Here is a 21685-nt window from a genome sequence, read left to right as displayed (position 1 = left end):
TTTATTGTGAAAAGGAGTTGATCAAGGCAATATGTATTTAAAGGCACATTGTTATTAGACTGTTTTAAAGTATGTAGAAACGTATTTTTGTACATGATATTGCAGCGAAGTGGTGTGTTAGTCAGATAACTAGGTCCTGAGGAGACCCTACGAGTATTTTGTGGTCGAAACGTTAACAATTTCCCCCCCCCCCCCCAACCTGGTTGTCAATGACGAATAGCAAAAACATTTTTTTTTATTTACTTGAGCTACCTTTACAGTACCAACTTATACAACCATTGGGTTTTGTACAGTTTCTAATGTATTATATGTTGTAAGTATGATGACTGTGAGAACTGCTTCGTCTGCACTTTATTCACATGTATCACTTTGTATTATATCAAACAGTGCTTGGATTGATTCAATACATTTGTGACACACACTAAGATTGTCTTTCTAGTAAATACAGTTGGAATAAAAATGCATTGCCACTTTGTTTTGGACCCCTAACATATAGACTGGATTTCCCTGTACAAATGAGTCCACTTCACCATGTGTTTGGATAGCACACAGCCTGGGGCTGTGGGTCAGCCCTCTTCAGCGATTAACTTTATCACCCGTATAGTGACAGCTTTATGCCTGATCACAAATGCACATACTCCTCAGTGCGATTCAGTGGCAGGACTTGTGGGCCAGTACTTAAGGTTTCCAAATTCGCGTTTTAAAGGTCTCCTATTATTTCTTTCCCTCTTGAATTGTCGTTTTGTGTGGTTTTTTTAGCGTGACCAACACCTTTCAGACAGTGCTGCCAGACCACTTGCTTGCTTCTCATTTTATCTGCAGTGTGCTGCATCCCACAGGGCCACTGCTTGTAAAATCAATGGATATCTTGGAATGATTCTGTCCATAGTGTACATGTGTTTAACCTTTCCAGAATGGTCTCCATGTTTAGAAGCATAATACTCGTAGTCTAAAAGGCAACCGTGTGAATCTTCTCCTGATTTATTTGTTTTACGGTCCTTTGAAATGGGTATCCAAACATTAAACAAAGTATGGCCTGCACAATCATTTACAATGATGGCCTACAGTGCATCTATAAGTAATTCACTCTTCTAACAGAGTTATGAAAACCCAAATGTAATTTGCCCTGCTTATGATCCAAAGCAGTAAGTGCCTGAATACCAAAACATGCTGGTTTTGTTTTACGTCTTACCAGTAAGCTTATTTCCTAATTCAAAGTGTGGTTTTGCGTAATGTTCAATGTAGGGAGCAGTTTTTCTTATTTTGGGCGATGCATGCAAATATCACTAAAGCACAGATGAAATGTGCCGCCCTCTTTTTCATACCATGGAATTGCCAGGTAGATGCCAGCAGATTTCATGCATCAGAACAAACGAATATACAGATGTTCTACAGACGTTACATCTACATTAGTTGATTGATTTATTTTGTTTTGGATATTTGGTGGATTTCTAGCATTTGTAATGGCAAAGTATTCATTGCATCCTGACTTGTCATTAACTGGTATGTCCAAAAAGCTGAGCTATGTAAAGAATATAAATCTAGTAGAGTTTGCCATTGGATCAATGGATACATCTTTGACTGGAGCCCAGAATTGTACACTTAATTTGCAGGTCACTTCCATCTCCTTCATCTCAACCTCTCAATCATCCTCCTCCACCCCTGCTAATCTAGGGCACTGCTCTACTATGCATCTTCTCCATTGGTAGTAGCTTTGCAGTTCCCTGCTTGCGTTTTTGTGAAAGCTTCTGTGGTTCTGGACTGATCAGGATAGCTTGTAGAGTGTTCGGAAAGGTCTTCTGTATCCAAAAGGAGGGAAGGGTACCGAAACTTTATAATTACCTGTTATTTTGTTAATGATTATGAAATGGTGCACACAATGTTTATACTTCTCATAGAGATGTACATTTTGGAAGACCTATAGCTCCGGTTGCGACGCTTGGCACGTTGGCGAATCCCTGACTGCATGCCTGACCAGATAATATTGGCTGCAGGCTAACAATTGACGACGTATTTCTTTAGAAACGTATGAGGCACATGGTCGGGAGTGACCAATAGTTTTGCTCCTGATATATATATATATATATATATATATATATATATATATATATATATATGCGGAAACCATTCTTATTGTTGAGTGCCATCGAACAGGTATAGTTTTAGGCTGTCGGAAGGAAGTGCATATTAACTGACATACTCTGGTTACGACTATGAACATGCAGTCTTTGGATTAGATCTAATCTTATTTTAGATCACATTATGAATCGCAACTGATTGAGAATTTGGTGTTGAAATTTCGCTGTCTATCGCTTTTTGCAAATGGATTCATACATCTGTCAACGTATTGACTTTACTCTGCCTCTTCATATCACTGGAGGAAATTGAGCTGCAATCCACTAACTAGTAACCCATCGCGGTATGGGGAACTACTAATGCCCTGAAGAAGTCAGATCTAAGGACGAAACGCGTCGGCTGTGCCACTTTCAACAAGTGATGCTTATGAGTCTGTTTTTATAAACCTTTTGATACTGGAATAAAGGAAATTTTGGAAGAACACTGCTGTTGGAAATGGATTGTATATCTGCTTTTCCTGTATATTGAGAAGTGGTGCACCTGTGCTTTTGTTTAAAACTATAGCTATAGGTTATAGAGCTAATATTGGAAAACTTGATAGAAAAAGATGTGGAAAAAAACAGAGGCAAGGGTCTGGTTCGCCTCACCTACTGGCATTAGTTGATGAAGGGGAATCCATTAGAAGCAAAGCTATTCTAGAGCTATAAGTTGAAAATGGGTATGAAACTGGAATTGCTGAATAGTCTTTGACCCTTTTTCTCTGGTTCATTTTGTAACAACAAAGCAATTTATTATTTACCAAAACACTGCTGTGAACAGTTATAGGGTGTATTTCCGAACTCACTCGTTTTTGGTCACAGGTGCCCTACTTTGAGTTCACCACTCCAAACCCTGTACACTAAAAAACGAATTCACAAAAAGGTGAGAGATACTCGGTAAAATGTAATTTACTTAAAAGCCATCCAGATAACAATGTAGCTAAGAAATTAATATTTCACATATATTCAATGAATGGCACAAACATTCACAAAAATAATTCGTAGTTAGAAGTTCTTCATTTCTTTCTTGAAATGCAATAAAGAACACAGCCAATGTGTTTCGCCCCAAAGACAGCGTGGCTTCTACAGTGGGGAAACTAGATGAACGGCAGCAGCCTGTAATTTAACATGTATTGAGAAGACCAAAGAGTGGCTCCTGCCTTACTGGCCTCAAAATAAGGCTTACCAGTGAGTGTGTCTAGCGGTGGGGGCGGTAAGGCAGGACAGGGTGTTGCATCTGGTTACATTTTAATTGGATGCTTTTTAGGTCTCGTAGAGGCGTGGGCTTGAGCAGCGAAGCTGCTCTGGCCGTGCCCTGCAAGAGATTATGTTCTAAAAAGGGTCCTGTAAGCCCCGCCCCTCCTTTCCATTGGGTAGCGTCAGCGTTCATGGTAAATGCTGCCTTCCCATTGGAAAAGAGGGGTTTTGGGTGCCACCCTGTCCGCTTTTCTCACTGCTCCTCCGGACATTGTAGCCTGTTTTGTGGCAGGCGTAAAAGAGTATTTTTATCTGCTTGTTTATTTAACAAGCAGATAAGAACATTCTTTCAGGCACGGAGAGCGGAGGCGCAGGGGGCACGGGAAGTGCAGCTCCCCCCCCCCCCCTCCACCCACCCCGGCCGGGCCCTACCATGTCACGGCCGCTGGATTGGTTGGTGCCCTTATGGGAATCCTCCTGCAGCCGCAGCCGCCACATTACTCTGTGCAGGTCAGCAGAGCCCATCACTGCAGCGAGAGCATCACCAGTGTCTATAAAGATATATCAATTTCAATAGAAAGCCACGGATTTCTTTCTGCGTTACTCATCGCCCTAATGATCTCGGATTGCTTTGACATTTTCTTCCACTGTCTCCGTGGCCCCGCGTGTATCAGAGCCCATCTCCCAGCAATCTGCAGCCTCGCCGTAAAGAGCAGCCCCTCGGAGGCAGGAGGGGGCGAGCTGCAGAGCCATCATTGGTTATCACCTGCCTGCTGTCTCCGAGAATTTACAGCTGGTTTCAGAGGGAGTGGGCTGTTCACGTAAATAAACTCCAGTGGTTTACAACAAACCATCGACAAGGCAAGCAAGCGAGACACTGCTGCGGCTGAAATGCTCCGCCGCCTGCCGAAGACGGACTAGCTAGAGGGGAGGTGACCACATGCTCACATAATAATATACTTGTCTAAAGCACCCTGAAGAGACTGCAGTTAAAGGAAGAGAATGGGGACTTTGGCGCTGGGGAACAAGATTCCCGCCTCTGCATCGGTTCAACATTCTGGGATTCTGGGGAAATCACTTAATCTCCCCGTGTCTATAAAAAAAATGAATTTGTCTTGTCTAAAGTAACTGGTGCTCTTGTAAAGTGCTCCAATACGTTCGGGTCGAGTTCGCGCTATGGAAAACTGAAGAAAAAAAAAAGCTGATTCTGCTGTTTGGGGTCAAGGCGAACGACACTAAAGGAATGAGACATGCTCACACTAAAAGGTGATTACTATAATTATTTGTTATATAGCTCTACCTAGAATGTTTCTAAGCACACTACATCACAAATATTATTTCTACCAAAAGTTTGACAGTCTCGTGCGGATGGTGAGTCTGAACTGGCAGGGTAAAACTTGTAATTTCAAGATGTCAGCAGCGAGTGTTAACTCAAGAATCACTTTTCTGGCTCTAAAGATGCGGCCAAAGCCAGTGCTGCTTTCATAATACCTTAATTTGGGTCGGCAGCCACTTCACGGGAGTGAGAGTGAATGTCCCCTATGGCCTAGTACTGGATGTAAGGTTGTTTGCTCCTGATAAAGGAGTTTGAGTGGAATTCAAAATGTCCATGATAATGCTTCGGCCTAGCTGGATGAAAGTTCAGGGGCAGATTCTCAAAGAGTTTGGAATGTTCTTTCCTTGGGTTACTCTCTATGCTTGGAGCACATTTCCAACTATCTTGAAATTCAAAAGAAAATCAAAGAGCAGCCATGAAATTCTGTAAGAGGCACCGTTTTCCGAGAATCCTCGTATAATGTAAATAATTACGGCTACCAAAATGTAAAAAGTCTATATTTATACATAGGCATGAGAGTTTTTGCAAAGTTTACATTTTTCACTGCTTCTCCAATGGGATTTCCCCCCCCCCCTGCCTATAACCTCCTTACTCTACACCCTTACAGTGGCTCCTCCCTGGTCTTACCCACTGAGAAAACAGATTTACTCCTGCCTTTTTAGGTCTCGCTGAGGCAACGCGCATGCGTTGCTCTGCGAGAGTATATCTATCTATCTTTCTAGCGCCCTCACATTATCTATCTCCCTCCCTCTATCTATCTATGCATCTATCCCCCTCCCTTTATCAATCGCCCTCACTCTATCTATCCTCAGCGCCATCACAACAGCACTCAGTGCCACCACAGCATCAATCTGTCCAACCATTCAACAACGACTATTTCAAATATGTTCTCTCAATGTTTCAAGCTTTATTACAAATGTCACAAAAAGATGTTAATATTTCACTTCTGTTCTTGGATTTTCATCAGAATAAAATACACTGAACATAATCTTCACAAACGTTATTTACAAAATGTTAGGCTATTGCTATTATAAATTACAATAACTTTTATTTAAGTATGTATTTTAAAAAATTAAAAGCTATTATTTTTAATATCAATACATCTAAGTCACGTAAATACAACAAATATTGCATTACAAATACTATAGGTGTCACATTTGCGAAAGTTAAAACTATTGGCATTGTAAATGACAAAGCTATTAATTTCGCTATTTTCAAAACCAACACATAGTTAAAAAATGTGTCATTTACGTTTTTTTTTTTTCATCATCAGTCACAGTGTAAACAATTAATTATTTTTGACATATATATCTATTACGACAGAAATTATTCAATTAAAGCCTAGTCACTTAAAGTACCAAACGAAGTGCAAAACATAATAAAAAAAAAAAACAGTTAAAAAAAAATCTGGAGATTCCTAAGCAATTTTTAACACAGTCGACTATAATCCTACAAGAATAAGCAAGCATAAGTCTATCCCCCTTTTAGATTACCCATCTAATTTAAGTTTCCATTTTTCTACTGGGGCCCATATCTGTTTCCCCAATCGCTTTGCATTAACGCTTTTTTTTTCATATGAGGCTTTCTCTAGAATATAGATAGCTAATAATTTCGAGAGCCATTGTTGAAACGAAGGAGGATTAGAGTCTTTCCTACCGTTGCAAAACAAAGGCCGCTCAGCGTCATTGCAATAAACACAAATTCTTGATGGGGTACATCCTGCCCCTCCTTTGCCACCCCAAGAACCATGATCTCATTAGTTAATTTAGTAGGAATATCCAATTCCTTTTTAAAAAATCCATCCATAGCTTTTTTAAAGGGGTCTAGTTTAGGACAAGCTGCAAACATGTGTATTGTGTCAGCCGCCATACTCTGACATCTTGGGCAGAGGATCCCACTCATACCCCCCCAGCGAGCTATTCTATGTGGTGTGTAATATAGTTCAAATAGAGTCTTATAATATTGTGCCTGCAGGTTTGCAACCTTTAAGATAGTGTTTCCTAACCTAAGTGATTTTTCAGCCTCATTCCCAACTAAGTTTAATTTAGTTTTCCATTTGTCAAATACCTTTCCTCTGTCATCCTCATTATACTGGCATAGTGCACCATATAGTTGAGAGATTGAACATCCCTCCTCATCTCGAATACATTCCATCCGGTCTACCCTAGTAAATTTACAATTGCCTGCTTGTTTCCTTTGCAGGACTGATCTTATCTGTAGGTATTTAAAAAAAATCTCTCCGATCCAGATTGTATAGCTGTTGTGCCTTTTCAAATGTTATTAACCCTGATTGATCTATGATGTCTCCAATTGTATTAACCCCAAGATTATCCCACCGCCTCATCACTAAATCATGGAATACCTCTGGGAGAAGTTCATTCATGTATAAAGGGGTGTAAAAGTTCATTCGCCCTAATTTAGTTTTCTTCCGGATACTTGACCAAGCTGAAATTGCCGCACCCAACACCTTGAACTTCGATATTTTATAGTAGTTTAGCTCCTTAAAGGTAAGAAGTCCTTTATTAGAGTCCAAAACCAGCAGTTCATATATATCCGGATTGCCAGTGTTACCCCTCCAAATGTCTTTCGTATTCCCACCGAGGAGTCCCTTACAATACTGCAGGACTGAAGCAAAATAATATGTCTTAAAGTCATTTTTTTTTTTTGCTTCAAAGAAAAAAAGTCATTTACAATACCAATAGCTCAAACTTTCCTAATGCGAGACCTATTGCATTGCAAAAGCTTGTTTTTCTAGTTTACAAATGGACTGAAACTGGCGTCTTTGCTATAAATTGTGCCCAACAAAAATATTCAATCTAAAATTAAGGCAGCTTCCCCTCCTTAAGCAACAAGAATTCATGTAAGGTGATAATGTGGTTAAATAATTTGTTGTGTTAGTGAATAGTACTGTTTTGACTGACAATTTAGCGTATTCATGTTGTCAGAAGAACGGTGCCAGTGTAACACATGTGAACACAGACCTAATGGAGGTTGGTGTCTGTTTGTATTCTTGTAATTGGAGTACATTTGCCACTTTAATTGTTGCATCTGCTAAACGTTTTCTTTTTGTGCCTCAATGTTACAGCTGAAACATCTTTTGTACAATTATGTATCTTTTTGAGTAGCAATATCTATTTTTCACTTTATCAATTTGAGGGTTCTCATTTATTGCGGCTTGTTTCTAGACTTAAAACAGATTGTATTTTAAATGCAGCTGTGTTCCTCAATCCTTATTTTCTCACATGTTTCAGAATGCATATGGTCCCTATGACCCTCGCTACAGAACTTATGACATCACTAATGCTGCTTACGCGGATCCTGGGCGATACCAGTATGTGGAACCTGAGCGACCTAGTTCCCGATGTAGCCGTACCTCTGATAGGCCGTCCTCTAGGTATGTGCATGGTGTTGAAGTATTCTACTTTTTTTTTTTTTCTTCACATGTTTTATATAAGTCTGTAGTGCAGGATTTGCCAATGCTTGCATTGAGTACCCGGCTCAATTTTGGCGAGTCCTTGTGTAACATAGCAAATAAGATTTTGGGTACTACCGGCCATCTTTCCAGGAAATGGATGTACAGTTTACTTCTCTGTAGCTGCAAGTCCAAGGAGTATTGTATACATGCCAATACAGTTAGGGCACAAGTAAAGTGTGAAATAACATCACATGCTGTTATAAAGCCCTTAGCTGAAATCCATGCAGAAAGCTTACTGAAGTTATTTGTCTCCTCTGATTCAGTGTTCAAGAAAATGACACACATTATGATTGAAATAATAATGAATGTGGATTTCCCTGTGATTGATTAATTTGTGTATATACAGCACATGTTTTAATTGATATGTTGAAAATTAATTGGTGTGGTAAGTATAACAGGGTTTTATGGTATTTTTGTATCAAGTACTTTGTGATGAAAAAAATAATGTATTTTACTAATGTGATGTTGAATTGTTCGAAGATTTGTAAATAAACTGCATCTTAATTGTAAACAGATTCCAGTTTGATGGTAAATAACACATGAAGACCTTCCTTACAATTACTCAGAGATCTGAAAGAGAATTTGGAACTAATGTGCAATACCGGTAAATGTAAAGTTACACAATTGACTTGAAACAGTAGCAGTGGAAGTTTGGGTAAGGGGGCAGGCCGCAGAATTGAGAAGGCGAGCTCGTTCAAAATGTGGACTAGGGATATTGGCGTTATCCAGTAACTTCATGTTTTCTAACAGTGTGAAACACAGTACAGCATTGTGGAGATGGATTTAATCCACAATCAAGGAAGTTGCATACAACTGTATTTTTATTCAGTCTAAAGCTGACATCATCCAAAGGATATCCTACACAGTAGCCCTAGTGGAGAGCTAGCAAGCGGATGCAGGGTCTTCATCTATGTGACGAGAAATGCATGCACTGAAATCTGTAGTGGATGGGGGTAACCCCCTTTCCTAAGTGAGATATATTTAATACGACTCATTTATAAACACACGCATGTTACGTTTTACAAATATTTGCTTATAATTCTGGTGTGTATTCAAAATTGTTCCAGGGCAGTGGAAACTAACTAGTCTGTTATGGATTACTCACCGCACCTACATCTTAAAAGCTACAGTTTTTAAAAACTGCTTTCTAAACTCAGTATGGTACAAGGAAGTGTCAGTTTACTCCTGGAGTTACTGTTCTCTTTTCTTTGTTCTTAGACAAGGCTATGGAGAGGACTATGGAGCTCAGAAAGCTGGATGGGCACCCCCCAGTGATTATTATGGTTACTACCCAGGCCATTATGACTACGGAGGTAATAAAAAGCTGGTGATGATTGCCTGTTTACTAATTATGACCCCACAATACACTTTATCCAGCAGATATGGGAGTATTTTGACCTCTTAAGTGAATATATTCTGCAGATAAAGGGGGGGGGGGGTAATTACATAGAAAATGTCTTCTGTTTTTGTGTACCTGTAAGTAATGCTATTGCTTTAATAGTGTTCACAGAAGTTTATTCTCAACCTAATTTTTGCAGTGAACCTTAACATTATTTTACATGTTAATCTCCTGAATACCTTCTCTTTTTCAGAATATGGATAGATGGATAGGTAGGTTGGTTGGTTGGTTCGATAAATATATAGTGTCAGAATTGGGTAAGGAAGAATTTTGGTGCACGGATTCCATTTGTTTAGAGCACTCTGTAATGTAGTCAGTTTTTAAACTTGCACAGTAGTCCAGATATTCAGTGCAGTAATCTACATATTCCCATTGCTTAAAACAAATGGACACATTCTCCTCCCTCTAAAACGCCAGGAAGACCTTTCACAAAATATAGTAGTTAATACATGATAAAAACAGGCTTCACAATCAAAGTGCATGCAAGCCAGAAAATAATAGTAATCAAAGTTTCATAATGTTTACAAAACAGTTGAAATATGAACCACCTGAGAGGGGGAGCCATTTGATGGAATTGGGTAATTTTGGTCACTGTATTTCTGAGGTTTACTAGAACTTTTGCAACTCCCAACTGGGTAAGATTTGAAATCTTTGGTGTAAACAGTCAAAATAATAATAAGTGCATGGATTGTAGCGAACAGCCAATCCTATTCATTCTGCAGATATTTCTGGGATTGTGCCGAGTTTAGGAAGGCATGGTCTGTCTTATACTGAATTTGTTGTTTCTCAGGAAGGTATATAAATTGCCCTGCTGTGATGCCACCTTACTGCATTTTCTGTGTGGAAAAAGATGTGGATACCAAGCATCTTTATGACTATAGTGGGAGCTGCAAAATGTTAATTGACTCGCACACAATGGCAGCTCTAGCTAGAATGGCAAATCACAAAAAGTGACAAGCATAAAAGACTGGCGAATTATATGTGCATTGTTGGAGAATGCTGAAAGGAAGAGTGTAGAGGACCCACCTGGGTTTGGTTGCACTCCCATTAACGCAGCGAGCCTCTCTAAACGCTATAATAGGTGAATAAGAGAACATTTAAGCACCATTAGGTTAGTTTTAGTGCTGTCATTTGACTGTAGATCTGTATCTCCTACTAAGGTCTTGGCGAGAGTATGGAAGACACAGAGACAAAACGACCCATGAACATAAATAAATTAGATTAAAGTGAAAAATTGTAACATAAAATGATTCTCTTTTGCTTATAAATTTTGACCTGTTAAAACAAAAATTTTGGGATAACTATTCCATGTTACTAAGTAAAATTATTACAATATGGAAGAAATACCTGCATTCTGCCATATGAGCTGCATTCTGCCAAATGAGTTTTGATCTCCGCAGAGAAAGTGTTGCAGGAGGGTGTTCTTCGCCTCCTAGTAGTCGAAATATGTGAGTTTGTGCTCTACTCCATGCAAGATTACTATATTTAGCAAAGCAAATAATTTGAATACTCTAGTGTAAATCTTTGGTACATACTTGTGAAAACTGGATTGCAAATTAACAAAGGGAGATAAAAGTCCTTGAACCAGTTTCAGTAAGGCATGTTGAATAGCTAACTCACTAAAACCACTGAATGTAATCTTTTGGAGAAATGCAGCTGTAACTTGATGTTGGGGCAGTATTGGCAGAAGATTCCAACCATGGTGAATCTACTTTTAGCATCCCAGCCATATAAAACTTAACTGTATTTACAAAATATAACACCTGCATGACATTTTCGTACATTTTGCTTTGAGTTGGTAGATACTTTGAAACACAGGCTCTTCAACTCCGTACCTAGGAACCCAAAGTGGGATTTCCTTGGTTCAGGTCTAAATGAAATCTTGCAAGTATGGCGCTAAGCGTAAGGCTATCAGTTAACGTTGAGCCACTATGTGTAGTTGTGGTAAGGTCCTGTTAGTCGTTTTTATTTTGTACTGAATTGCAAATGCTGAACAATTTACAGTTCTGTTCCAAGCTGTAGGTTTTGACAAAAATGCAGACTGTCTTTCTACTGATTGTTTCTATAGGCTGTTGTAATGAATCTTGAAGTTTTAAAAAAGGTCACTAAGCAGTTCCAGACCAAAGCTATCCTCTGGCAGGAGGACGCGTCAATCACTCACAAAGTCTTTGGGGAGCAGTGTGGAGCATGTACAGACTTCCTTGGGTTTATTGAGTTAGCAAAGGTCTCTAGGCTCTTCTCTCGATCCTATTCCTTCATTCCTTGCGGTGTGATGGAAGACTCAAAGATTGGCACTAACAGGAGTTGAACACCAAGGCCTTTATTGATGTGGAAGTGGACATGAGCCTTGCTCTCTGTTATTAACAATAGGTCATTCTCCAAAACCAATCTTTGTCAATAAGCAATCAGCAGGAAACAGGATTATTGTACTGTTTAACAAATATTTTACAGGTACATTGCCTGTTTTAAATATACCTTGAGGTAATGTTCATAGGTTTCCAACAATGTTGTTCATTAGTAAAATAAAAAATACTGCCCACTCACCCTACCCTCCATCACCATATACAATGAAGCAGCCGTGCTGCCAGAGAAAAGCAAAGTCTTATTTTGGTTGCCATCACCAAATTACCATCAGTTTTCGCAACCGAAAACTGCACAGAAAGAAAGGGAGCAATTCAAGGTACTACATAGACTCCGAAGAGCACATTTATTTATTTTCACTCTTATGTTTTGCATGTTTTCCACTTCAGAGCTCTTTTGTAAATGGGTGAAGTAAGGCTGTATTAGTGCCCATCTCTTAAAACATGGTTAGCTTGGCGTGAGCCTAGTATTCCTAAGAATTGTTTAAGGACTTTCAAGGACTATTTGCAGCTTTGAGTACCCAAGCACAATGATGCTCCTACTAATCTCTTGCTAGCTCACAGATTACTGTTTTGTATCCTTAGGCTAGGATATGCTGCCTGTTCAGTGGAGGTTTCCAGATGCAAATAAAGGATAGTGTGGTCCAAGTTTGAACTAAAGCCTCAAAAACGTTTAAAGATAATGTTTTGCTTGAATTTCTGGTCTGATTCTTTTGCCTTGTGCGGGGAAAGTCCAGGACAATCTGCATAGAGGTAGAAGAGTACTAGATCTCAGATGAGGATGGTTCAGAGCACAGAACACAGGCAAAAAAATAAAAACAACCCCTGACAGCCTACGATGTGACCTGGCCACCACTGTCAGCTGGTAGGGACAGGCACATCCTTTGCACATGGTGCAGGGGTAGTGGAGATGTATAATGAAAATGGGGTAGGGCACATTTACAAAAGTCCAGAACAAAAGAAACCCCATTTGCCAAACCTACATGACTGGGGAATAGAAGTGATATGGACTACAAGGGAAAAAGGAGGCAGCCTGTATGCTGTAAATGAATAACCAAAGTGAGAAGTGGATTCGGGGTCTCCAGCTAGGAGCGGTTATCAGTCCACTGGGAGAAGAGTAAGTAGTCTTCCCAGAACATTGGAAGTGAGGTAAGGGGGAGGCTTTACAGCAAAGCATCAGTTTGCACTATGCCAGCGGTTTTCCTCTGGGGTTCTACTTAACTTGTAAACAAATATATAATTGTAATCGGAAATCTAATTCCGATCTTGCCATGTAAAGTCATTACTGTAAATTGCTCCTTCCGCACCACCTGCCCTCCAGGTACATTTAGTGATTATGTCAAGGATATTGCTTTGTAAAGAAGAAACCTAAAATTATTTTCTGAGGCTTAATCTACTTTTACCTGCTTTAAAGGTTTCCTTGCTGTAGAGTTATTTAGTGTCATGACTAGTCTGTTTGTTTTTTCTTTCCATTGCACCCTGTGCATTGGCTTCAAGTTTGGTACCAATGTCACTGCAAACACAGCTGTTGTGAAATTGCAATTGGTTAAAGCAATTTATTTCTGTCTTAGTTGCAGTAAGATGAAAATAGCCATAAACAAATTTAGACAAAATGGGGGCATTTCTTCTGAAAGTGCCTTGTTATATGCTTAGTGTTGCATAAAAGTGGGTATCTGCTTAGCACTGCCATCCTCTATTCCGACTATGACAAGCTCTCGTGGTTTGGTCACCTCTGTCTTGCTCTGTACTGCAGTCTGTGTTTGATGGGCTCCATTTAAATGTAAGTTTCAGTTTCATCATGGTTTATTTTGAATTGTTTAAAAATTCACTGCATCTGGTGGGTTAAATGCATCCAAACCATCAAGGATTACATGAGGAAACAGTTATCCTCTGCTGAAGAAAACATTATTGGCTTAACAGGATTACTGAATTTGTCAAATGTGCGAATGAGGATATCTTTAACAATGTCCTTTCCACAGATCCTAGTCATTGGGATCCGTATCATCCTGCCTATGACCCCCGAAGCAGGGACCCCAGACGATACTGGTATGGCCCTGACCAAGATCCTTATCGCAGTGATGCATATCCATACTCCAGTAGGTGGGTGCTTGATTAAGCTTATGCAAGCATATGTATTTATCAGTAGATTTGCTTCATCTTTTACCCTTTCGGAATTTGTTTTGTAAGACAACATACAGATCTTGCATAAAAACTGTATTTCTACTGGATTTTACTACCATTCTATTCTGGGAGGGTCTTGTTTACTTAAACGTTCCTATACCTTTTTCATTATTTCCAATCATAAGCGTACATCCGAGGGTCTGCAGAATCTTTGCAGCAGCAGAGTATGCTTGTTCTTTTATATTTTACCAATGACTGTAATAGATCTGCAGTTTTTGAATTATAATGGTACCTCTTTACTAGCAGCTACCCTGAATGGTGCCTGACGGAATGGTGCCGACACCTGTTGACACCTGTAGCAATCTAATATCCTCTTCTCCATTCTGGAAGCACATTTAATATGCTGATGTATGCTATTCGGAAATCTAAGCAATGTTGTTTGTAAAGAACTGCCACAGTAAAAAGATGAGTTTGGGGTGGATTGGACTATCAAACATTTGGAAAAAAATAGTATGCCTTTATAACTTTTTCACTTCTGCATCATTCTAGATATGAATTGAATGCTATACGGGTTTTTATTTTCAATGTGTGCTCTGAATTGCTGTGGTGCTGTCACATGGTGTTGCAGTGCCCTAATCGGTTTCTTGCTCTCTTTTCAAAAGGCGAGGGGGCTCTGAGGATCCCTGGCAGTATGACCCACGCTTCGACCGCAGCTTTGATAATGAACCAGAGCCGACCAGGGCCCCGTATGGTGATGACTTTGACAGGCGCAGTGTACACAGTGAACATTCGGTGCACAGTATTCACAGCTCCCGGAGTGTGCACAGCCGCCGAAGTAGCTTCAGCTCTCAGTCACAGCATGTAAGTTACTATGGAATGCTTTAGGGTGGGACTGGGCATGGTTGGATTTATTTTTTCCCTATTTTCTTTTCTAGCCTCCTTGATTTGTAGTTGAGAATAGAAGACATGTTTTGTACTCCATACTTAAACTGAAAGGTTTTTTTGCAACCTACTGGCACTTTAATAGACTAGCTTCTTAATTAATAACCTGCAAAGACTGGGTCTGAACTTTTTCAAACATTTTCTTTTCTCAGCTAAATTGTTGAAGTTAAAATAAATCAGCACAGTGTTTGTGTATCTTTTAATGCAAACGTTAGCTACAGCTGACACTAATTTCTCAAAATTAAGAACTTGGCTAATAATTTCTTCAGGTCACTATGGCCAGTCTAACCACCCCCGGTGTAAAGCGAGTTTGCGGACAAATCTGATTCCAATAGATTTGTTTTGGAAAGATCCTTTCTAATCAGTAGGTCAAGAATCCATAAAATGAATTTAGATTACAGTGTGCAGTGACAGTGAGTCAAGTGAAAATAAGAGGTGGAACCATCTCTCCTCCCCCCTGTACACCAGACCTCTCTTCAGGGTAATTCATATTTACTTACTAGAAGATTGTGCATTAAGTGAGTAAAATATAACAGAATTTTGTTTGACATTTACAGAGCCAGGTTTACAGGAGCCAGCCAGACCTAACGGCTAATGCCTATGATCCTAATGCAGATCCATCATCACTGCACTCTGACTATGCCTATGGGCTGTACTCTGGCAACTTTGACAATCAACCATCGGCTGCAGATTACTCATATGGCTACCCTACGGAAAGTAGTTGGCAACCTGTAGAACAAGGTATTTACAGAGATTGATATGAACAGATCTGATGATGAGGAGTAGTTATTATAAAGAGCTAGTTGGTGCACTGCATAGTCCTGAATTAGGTTTGGTGGTAATGCAGTCAAAGATTGAGAATAATGTTTGGGCTGCTGCAAGGTTTCATTTAACCTTGATTTTGTTTTTCTTTCTGTGGAATAAACTGCTTATTTTTAGTTTTTTAACCAATTACAGACTCCGTTAGGCATTGCTAGCACAAACCTGTTTAGTTTATGGAAGTGCTCGCTTGCAGTTGAGTGAATGAATGAAAAGCTTTATTCGATTTCAAAGTACATAAAATCATAAAAGCAACATTCATTACAGAGGCAAGCAAAAGAATCGCACAGGTATAGTTAAGAATAAAAACGTATGCTTTTTAAAAAAATTAGTTAAACTTTTCCTTTTCCTTAAAATACTTTTTAAAAAGCCCGGCATAACGGCCACACAATGTACATCATTTAAGGACACTAAAAACAGTAAGGCTGGGCGGCATTGTCTCCATGTGCCTTGTTTTTTTAAAAGTGGTTTGATCCATCTAGATCTTTCCACCGAGTAAAATTTACAAAAACAAATTACATGCAACGTGGATTGGGTGGACAAGTTATCGCACAGGCATTTGCAGAGATTTCTTCCCCAATCGTTTACTTTAGGAAATGTGATTAAACGAAAAAAGACATCAAACCTGAATCTTGTTTATAAATAACGGTCAAAGCCCTCCAGACACCAATTTAAGTAGGGCTGAATAGTGTCTGAGACTAGGGTGAGTTGATGCTGTATTACAAGTTTTTTGTTTAACTCTACTCCTAGTCTCAGGGATTCTACGTGATACCAACATAACTGCTTCAAGTCCTTCTTTGATACTGCTCATCTTTAGTTTTGCAACCAATTACAGACTGCGTTAGGCATTGCTAGCACAAACCTGTTTAGTTTATGGAAGTGCTCGCTTGCAGTTGAGTGAGATTACAAGAACATCTCTACTTTGCCTCAATGCCTTGCCATTTAATCTGTGTTGCTCACAAGATCAGTGTGCTTCTATTTCCCTGGACTCCAGGATCAAATTTGCAAATAGCACATATTTTATTTTAGACTATTCGTGAATGTACAAATAAGCTTGAACTGATATGCTTTCACAGCAAATTTCAGAGACCTAAAACTCTATTTACAAGGTGTATACATTTTATCTATCCAAACTGTGGGGTAGAGGTACAATGACAGGCTCCCTGTAGAAAACGTAAACCAGGGGTTGATCTTTACTCTCTACTGATACAGAATATTGAAGGCCATCCACACTCTTCTTTCTAAAGAATGTGGGGATCCTCCTCCCTAAATCGTACACTCCAAGTGCAGTTGAGTTCACAGCTCAGTTAAGTCACTTCTGGTTACATCAATGCAGGTGTTAGAGCAAAATAATTGACTAAAGTAGCCATTTCTTCGCACGTTCCTGTAGGCTTTACAAGGATGTCTTTGTGTTCCACATTGTGACAAGTCTGTTTGCACTGGAGTTTCCATGTATGGGGCCTTTCCCCTCAGATTGGTTAGCTTATGCTAACACACTCAGTCTTCAAGCAATGCATGTCATTCCATCATTCATCTGCTGATCATCATAACCTCTGCATCTTGGGCAGCAGACGTCCAATCCTACGTTGTTTATGGTACCATCAGTATGTGGTACCCCTGATCTTCCTTCTTTGCAGACAGGGTAAGGGGGACCAGATCCTCTAGAAAATTGGCATTTGTTCCCTGGTAGAAGAGTCTGAAGGTAAGCCTCTGGGCGCAATACACAGAATCTCTTTTTGGCACTGATCTATCGACTATTTGAGCTTCCTCCTCAATGGGCTTTACACAAGTGGCACCTTTAATTCTGGGAAAGATGAGAGTACACAATTGAATGAACATCTATTCCATGGCACCTGAAAACTGAGGTTGAGCCTGGCTGGAGTAGTTTACAGGTGGCCTTTGAAGTTGATTGCTACCCAGTCTGTGAGCCTCTGATTATGAAGAAGCAGCATACCTCCTCTAATGTGCTGATGCACCCAAAGTCCCCTCTGAAACATGTGACATAAACAGAAGCAGAAGATTAGCCAGCCAGATGTAACTGGCTGTACAAGGGAGCTGTTAGCTCCCTTGGACAGCCAGTTACATCTATCGCCTATTGGTAGGTAGACACAACTCTAGAAATGCACCATAACAAAGAGTATCTGGCCTTGCTGTCTGTTGTGCTGATCCTTTTCTGTGCAGAGGTCTCTTAACTTCGACCATTCGACTTTTCGCAGCCTTTACTCATACTGGTGGTTTGTCTTCTTGAAGGACAGTCTTCAGTAGGTTCTCCCCTGGATGTCCCTTAATTTTGGTATTGTGGGCTTCATATTACAGGCAGATCAGAATAATCCAGTTCACCAAGGCGCTGTGAAAAGTGAAACCTTCACCCAGGCTATTGAATTAAGGGCATCTGTGCCTACCAAGATCAGTTCTTGCAATAGAACAAAGTACTGGTCCCAAAAGGACTGTTGAGTCTCTTTAGTGGAGAAGTGTGGCTCAGGGGTTAGAGGCGGCAGACCCGGAAGCTGAGATCGGCCCTGGACCAGGGTTCAATTCCCCGCCTCGGCGGGTCTTGGGCTAAAAAATTCCACGGACTCGATAATTCTCGCTCCGGTGCCTTCTCGACTCACGGGTTCACACTCTGCGACTCTGGGCAATAGCTTGCTTAATCTCCACAACGGCCCCTCGCGGCGGGATGCCTGGCTTTCACCTTGTGGATACCCTGCCGGGGTTATTTCACAGGGGAATACCAGGATGGGTTCCCTAAGCAAGCGCTTAGATACCGACCTCGGTCAGTGATTTGCGCTATATAAATACATGTACATTTAGGTTTCGCCTGCACAGCGCTTGCCCGGTGCTTGAAAAATCAATTATTTTTAATATAAACTTAAATGGGACTTGCATCCCGCCTCCCCTCTTTCCTGGCTTCTCATTGGTTCCTGTGTGTGGCACTTACCTTTCCTCCATTTCTATTGGCTGTAGCATATTTTCCTGCATTTACCAATGCTTGTTCCTCATCTGCTTCTCTTATCCATCTCCTGCAGCCGAAATAATGTTAACATCTGCTTTGGTGGAACTATATTTCATAACGTTTTGCAGTTTTCTCTTGCAGCGTATTTATATAACCATTTATCACCGGTAGAGATTAAGTGATTTGCATAGAATCACAGGCTGTTGCGCGGCACCACCAAGACTCGTACTGGGATCCCCAGCTGTCGAGTCAGCAGCTCTGGCCGCTGCGCCACATCCTCTCCACTCCTGTGTTATCTGTCAGGGAGCTTTTTCCTTCTCCCGGACGATGATTGATGAAAACAGCTCTTTATTCATTACATAGGCGAAACCGATGCATTACCAATGCTTGTTTTTCTTGGAATCTCTGAGCTAAGGCTGTTTTGGTGATACCCGGTTCTCTGAAGGGTAACACTTCTTACAGCTACTTTCCTACCACAGCTTAGTGTCTGAAGACAGACAGGGAGTGGATGTACCAGTCTTAGGTGTGCATTAACTTCTGTTGTTTTTATACTACCTCTCAGTTCCGCTGTTAGCCAGTTTTGTAATTTTCAATTGTTCCATAACTTTGTCCGCTTTAATCGTTGATTTTGGAAACCAGAAACAGGCTTTCTAAACTACCATAAATTAAATCATCTTTTTCTTCTTGTCTCTTGATTATTGGTAATTTACTGCCTTCCAGAGTAGTTATCAGTAGTTCAGATTAATATAAGAATTTGCATCTGTCATTTTTTTCCCTGTTTTTTAAGTGAGACAAAGTCGAAAACATCTGAGCTTTGAGCTCACTCCTGAGACAAGAGCCTGTACCTAACTGATGAGGCCCAGCAGGGTTGTTTCTAGTTTGACCTTGCTTATGCTAGTAGGGATATTGTCTGGACAGTATCTTTTAGGAGTGGTGTCAAGACTAAGTTTCTCATTGTTTTATGTTCATGAAAATTAAAAATGTTTTTTAAAAAAAAAGTGACCTTCATATTGTTGATCCCAGTTTATAATGCCACAGAACATATACCATTGATGGTATGCACTCAGAGTAGTTGTGTTTTAGATAAAGTTGTGAATTTCCATTGATCACTTGGTTTTTCTGTCTGCATTTGTACTCCTCTCCATCTTTTGACTTTTTAATTCACCTTCTGTTTCATTTTCTTTCAATACATGCTCTGCTCGTTCTGTTGCACAATATCAACTTCCTTTGCACTCTGGGCTACAGCTTGTGTTTTGGCCTTGGTCTTTCCTACTGGTCCTCTCCGATTATCCTAATCTAGTGCACCTAAACTTTGGACTTCCATGGCCTTGTATGTTGCTCATGCTTCTTGACCTCTTTCAGTTTATTAAAGCTAACATCTGTGATTTGCCCTTGAATATTCCTTTCTCCTAATGCTTGGCAGAAGGTTTAAGACTGCAGTTGCTTGGCACTATCCCTTTGTTACTACTTAAAGTTTTTTGGCGTAACCACTATAGAAACTTAAAAAATTATCCTGTTAAAGTTTTAAGCAGCAGCATAATAAGGTGACCTACGGATTTTTAATGTTCGATTTTTGCATGCCAGCTTCAAAGTTCATTCTCCTAATTTTGTTAGTGTGAGTTTCCTGCCCAATTTCTGCTTATAGTCTGACTGTGTCCAGAAACACAGAATAATACATCAAATTATTAATGTTAGATTAGAAGAATATACTATTGCTTATAGTTTGTTATTTATTTTAAATGTAGTTCCAGCAAGACCTTTAACCCCAGAGAAGTTTTCAATTCCACACGTATGTGCGAGGTTTGGTCCAGGAGGACATTTCCTTAAAGTTCTGCCGAACCTGCCTTCTGAAGGACAACCAGCTTTGGTTGAAGTGCACAGCATGGAGGTATGTATAAAAGCATATTGGAGTGGAAGGGGCACAATGTTTGTGGATTAGGAATATTGGAATCGATTTGGCAAAATAAAATCTTTTATGTCCTCCTGTCGTAGTTGTGATTTTTTTTATTTCTTCCTTTTTTTCTTCCCTTCCTCAGATTCTAAGTAAAACCTTTATCAAACTGTGGCACTCAGACATCCTATGAACTAATTCACTATGGTGGGAGTCTCCGTTTGCAGCCAAATCTAGGGCCTGATTTTAATCTTGGGGACAGGTGACAATGGTGATGGATATCCCGCTCGCCAAAATCTAAATCCCATAGGATATAATGGGATTTATATTTCAGCAAGCGGGATATCCGTCACTGTTTTGAGGGAGTAACCCACCCACCCGCCCAGATCTAAATCAGGCCCTTAGTCTCTGAAAATCACGTTAGTCTTAACATGTTGCAGTATAGGTGGGTATATTCATTAACAAGGTGCTGTTTGAGCAGAAATAGAGTACTTGAAACGTCTGGTCCACAGTTTTCTACAAATGTCTGACTTGTATATGGATCCAACTTTCTCTTCCCATTCAAGCTCACAGCTACTTATGACGTGTTTTTACAATTTTAATTGACGGGGCTCCGTCTGCTCTTAATGACACTTTCTCCAAGCACATCCTCTGCAACAAAGCATACTTTCCTAAACTCCTTATTAATGTAGCTTATTTTTTGATTCCAACTTTATTAATTCCAAAACCTAAACTTGTAAAAGCGTTTAGGAACCTTGCCTGTGATAATTTGGTCAGTTGACCAGGTAGCCTTTTTTGCTTTGACGACCGATTTAACTCCTATTGTTTCATGCTAGTTTCTGGTTGTCACATTTTTTCTTTCTATGTGCACCTCGCCAAACTGAGCCATATTTTAGCATTTATTATTTTACAAATGTTCCTCAATATGTTCCTTTCTTTGAGCTCAAAGCCCTCAAGAATGCCACCCGCATACACCACCAGCTGATCTGCACCACCAAAAGGGCAACATTAAAAGAACGACTGGACAACAACACCCACAACTGCAAGGAACTCTTCAGCATCATCAAAGAGCTCTCCA

General features: G+C 40.0%; 1 protein-coding gene across 7 annotated transcripts in view; it reads left to right on the top strand.

Annotated features, from left to right (window-relative positions):
* The window catches only part of SEC16A (SEC16 homolog A, endoplasmic reticulum export factor), a 478800-nt gene that overhangs the window by 57582 nt on the left and 399533 nt on the right, over positions 1-21685 (top strand). For all 7 annotated transcript variants that reach the window (XM_086921035.1, XM_086921033.1, XM_086921029.1 and 4 more), the window contains exons 3-8: positions 7899-8041; positions 9341-9435; positions 13861-13981; positions 14665-14863; positions 15502-15685; positions 20462-20604. In XM_086921035.1, coding sequence (XP_086777161.1) covers positions 7899-8041; positions 9341-9435; positions 13861-13981; positions 14665-14863; positions 15502-15685; positions 20462-20604 — 885 coding nt within the window. The remainder of the gene's footprint in view (positions 1-7898; positions 8042-9340; positions 9436-13860; positions 13982-14664; positions 14864-15501; positions 15686-20461; positions 20605-21685) is intronic.

The sequence above is a fragment of the Lissotriton vulgaris genome, chromosome 5, assembly GCF_964263255.1.
Source record: "Lissotriton vulgaris chromosome 5, aLisVul1.2, whole genome shotgun sequence".
In the NCBI taxonomy this organism is placed as follows: Eukaryota; Metazoa; Chordata; class Amphibia; order Caudata; family Salamandridae; genus Lissotriton; species Lissotriton vulgaris.
This window is presented reverse-complemented; position numbering and strand designations above follow the sequence as displayed.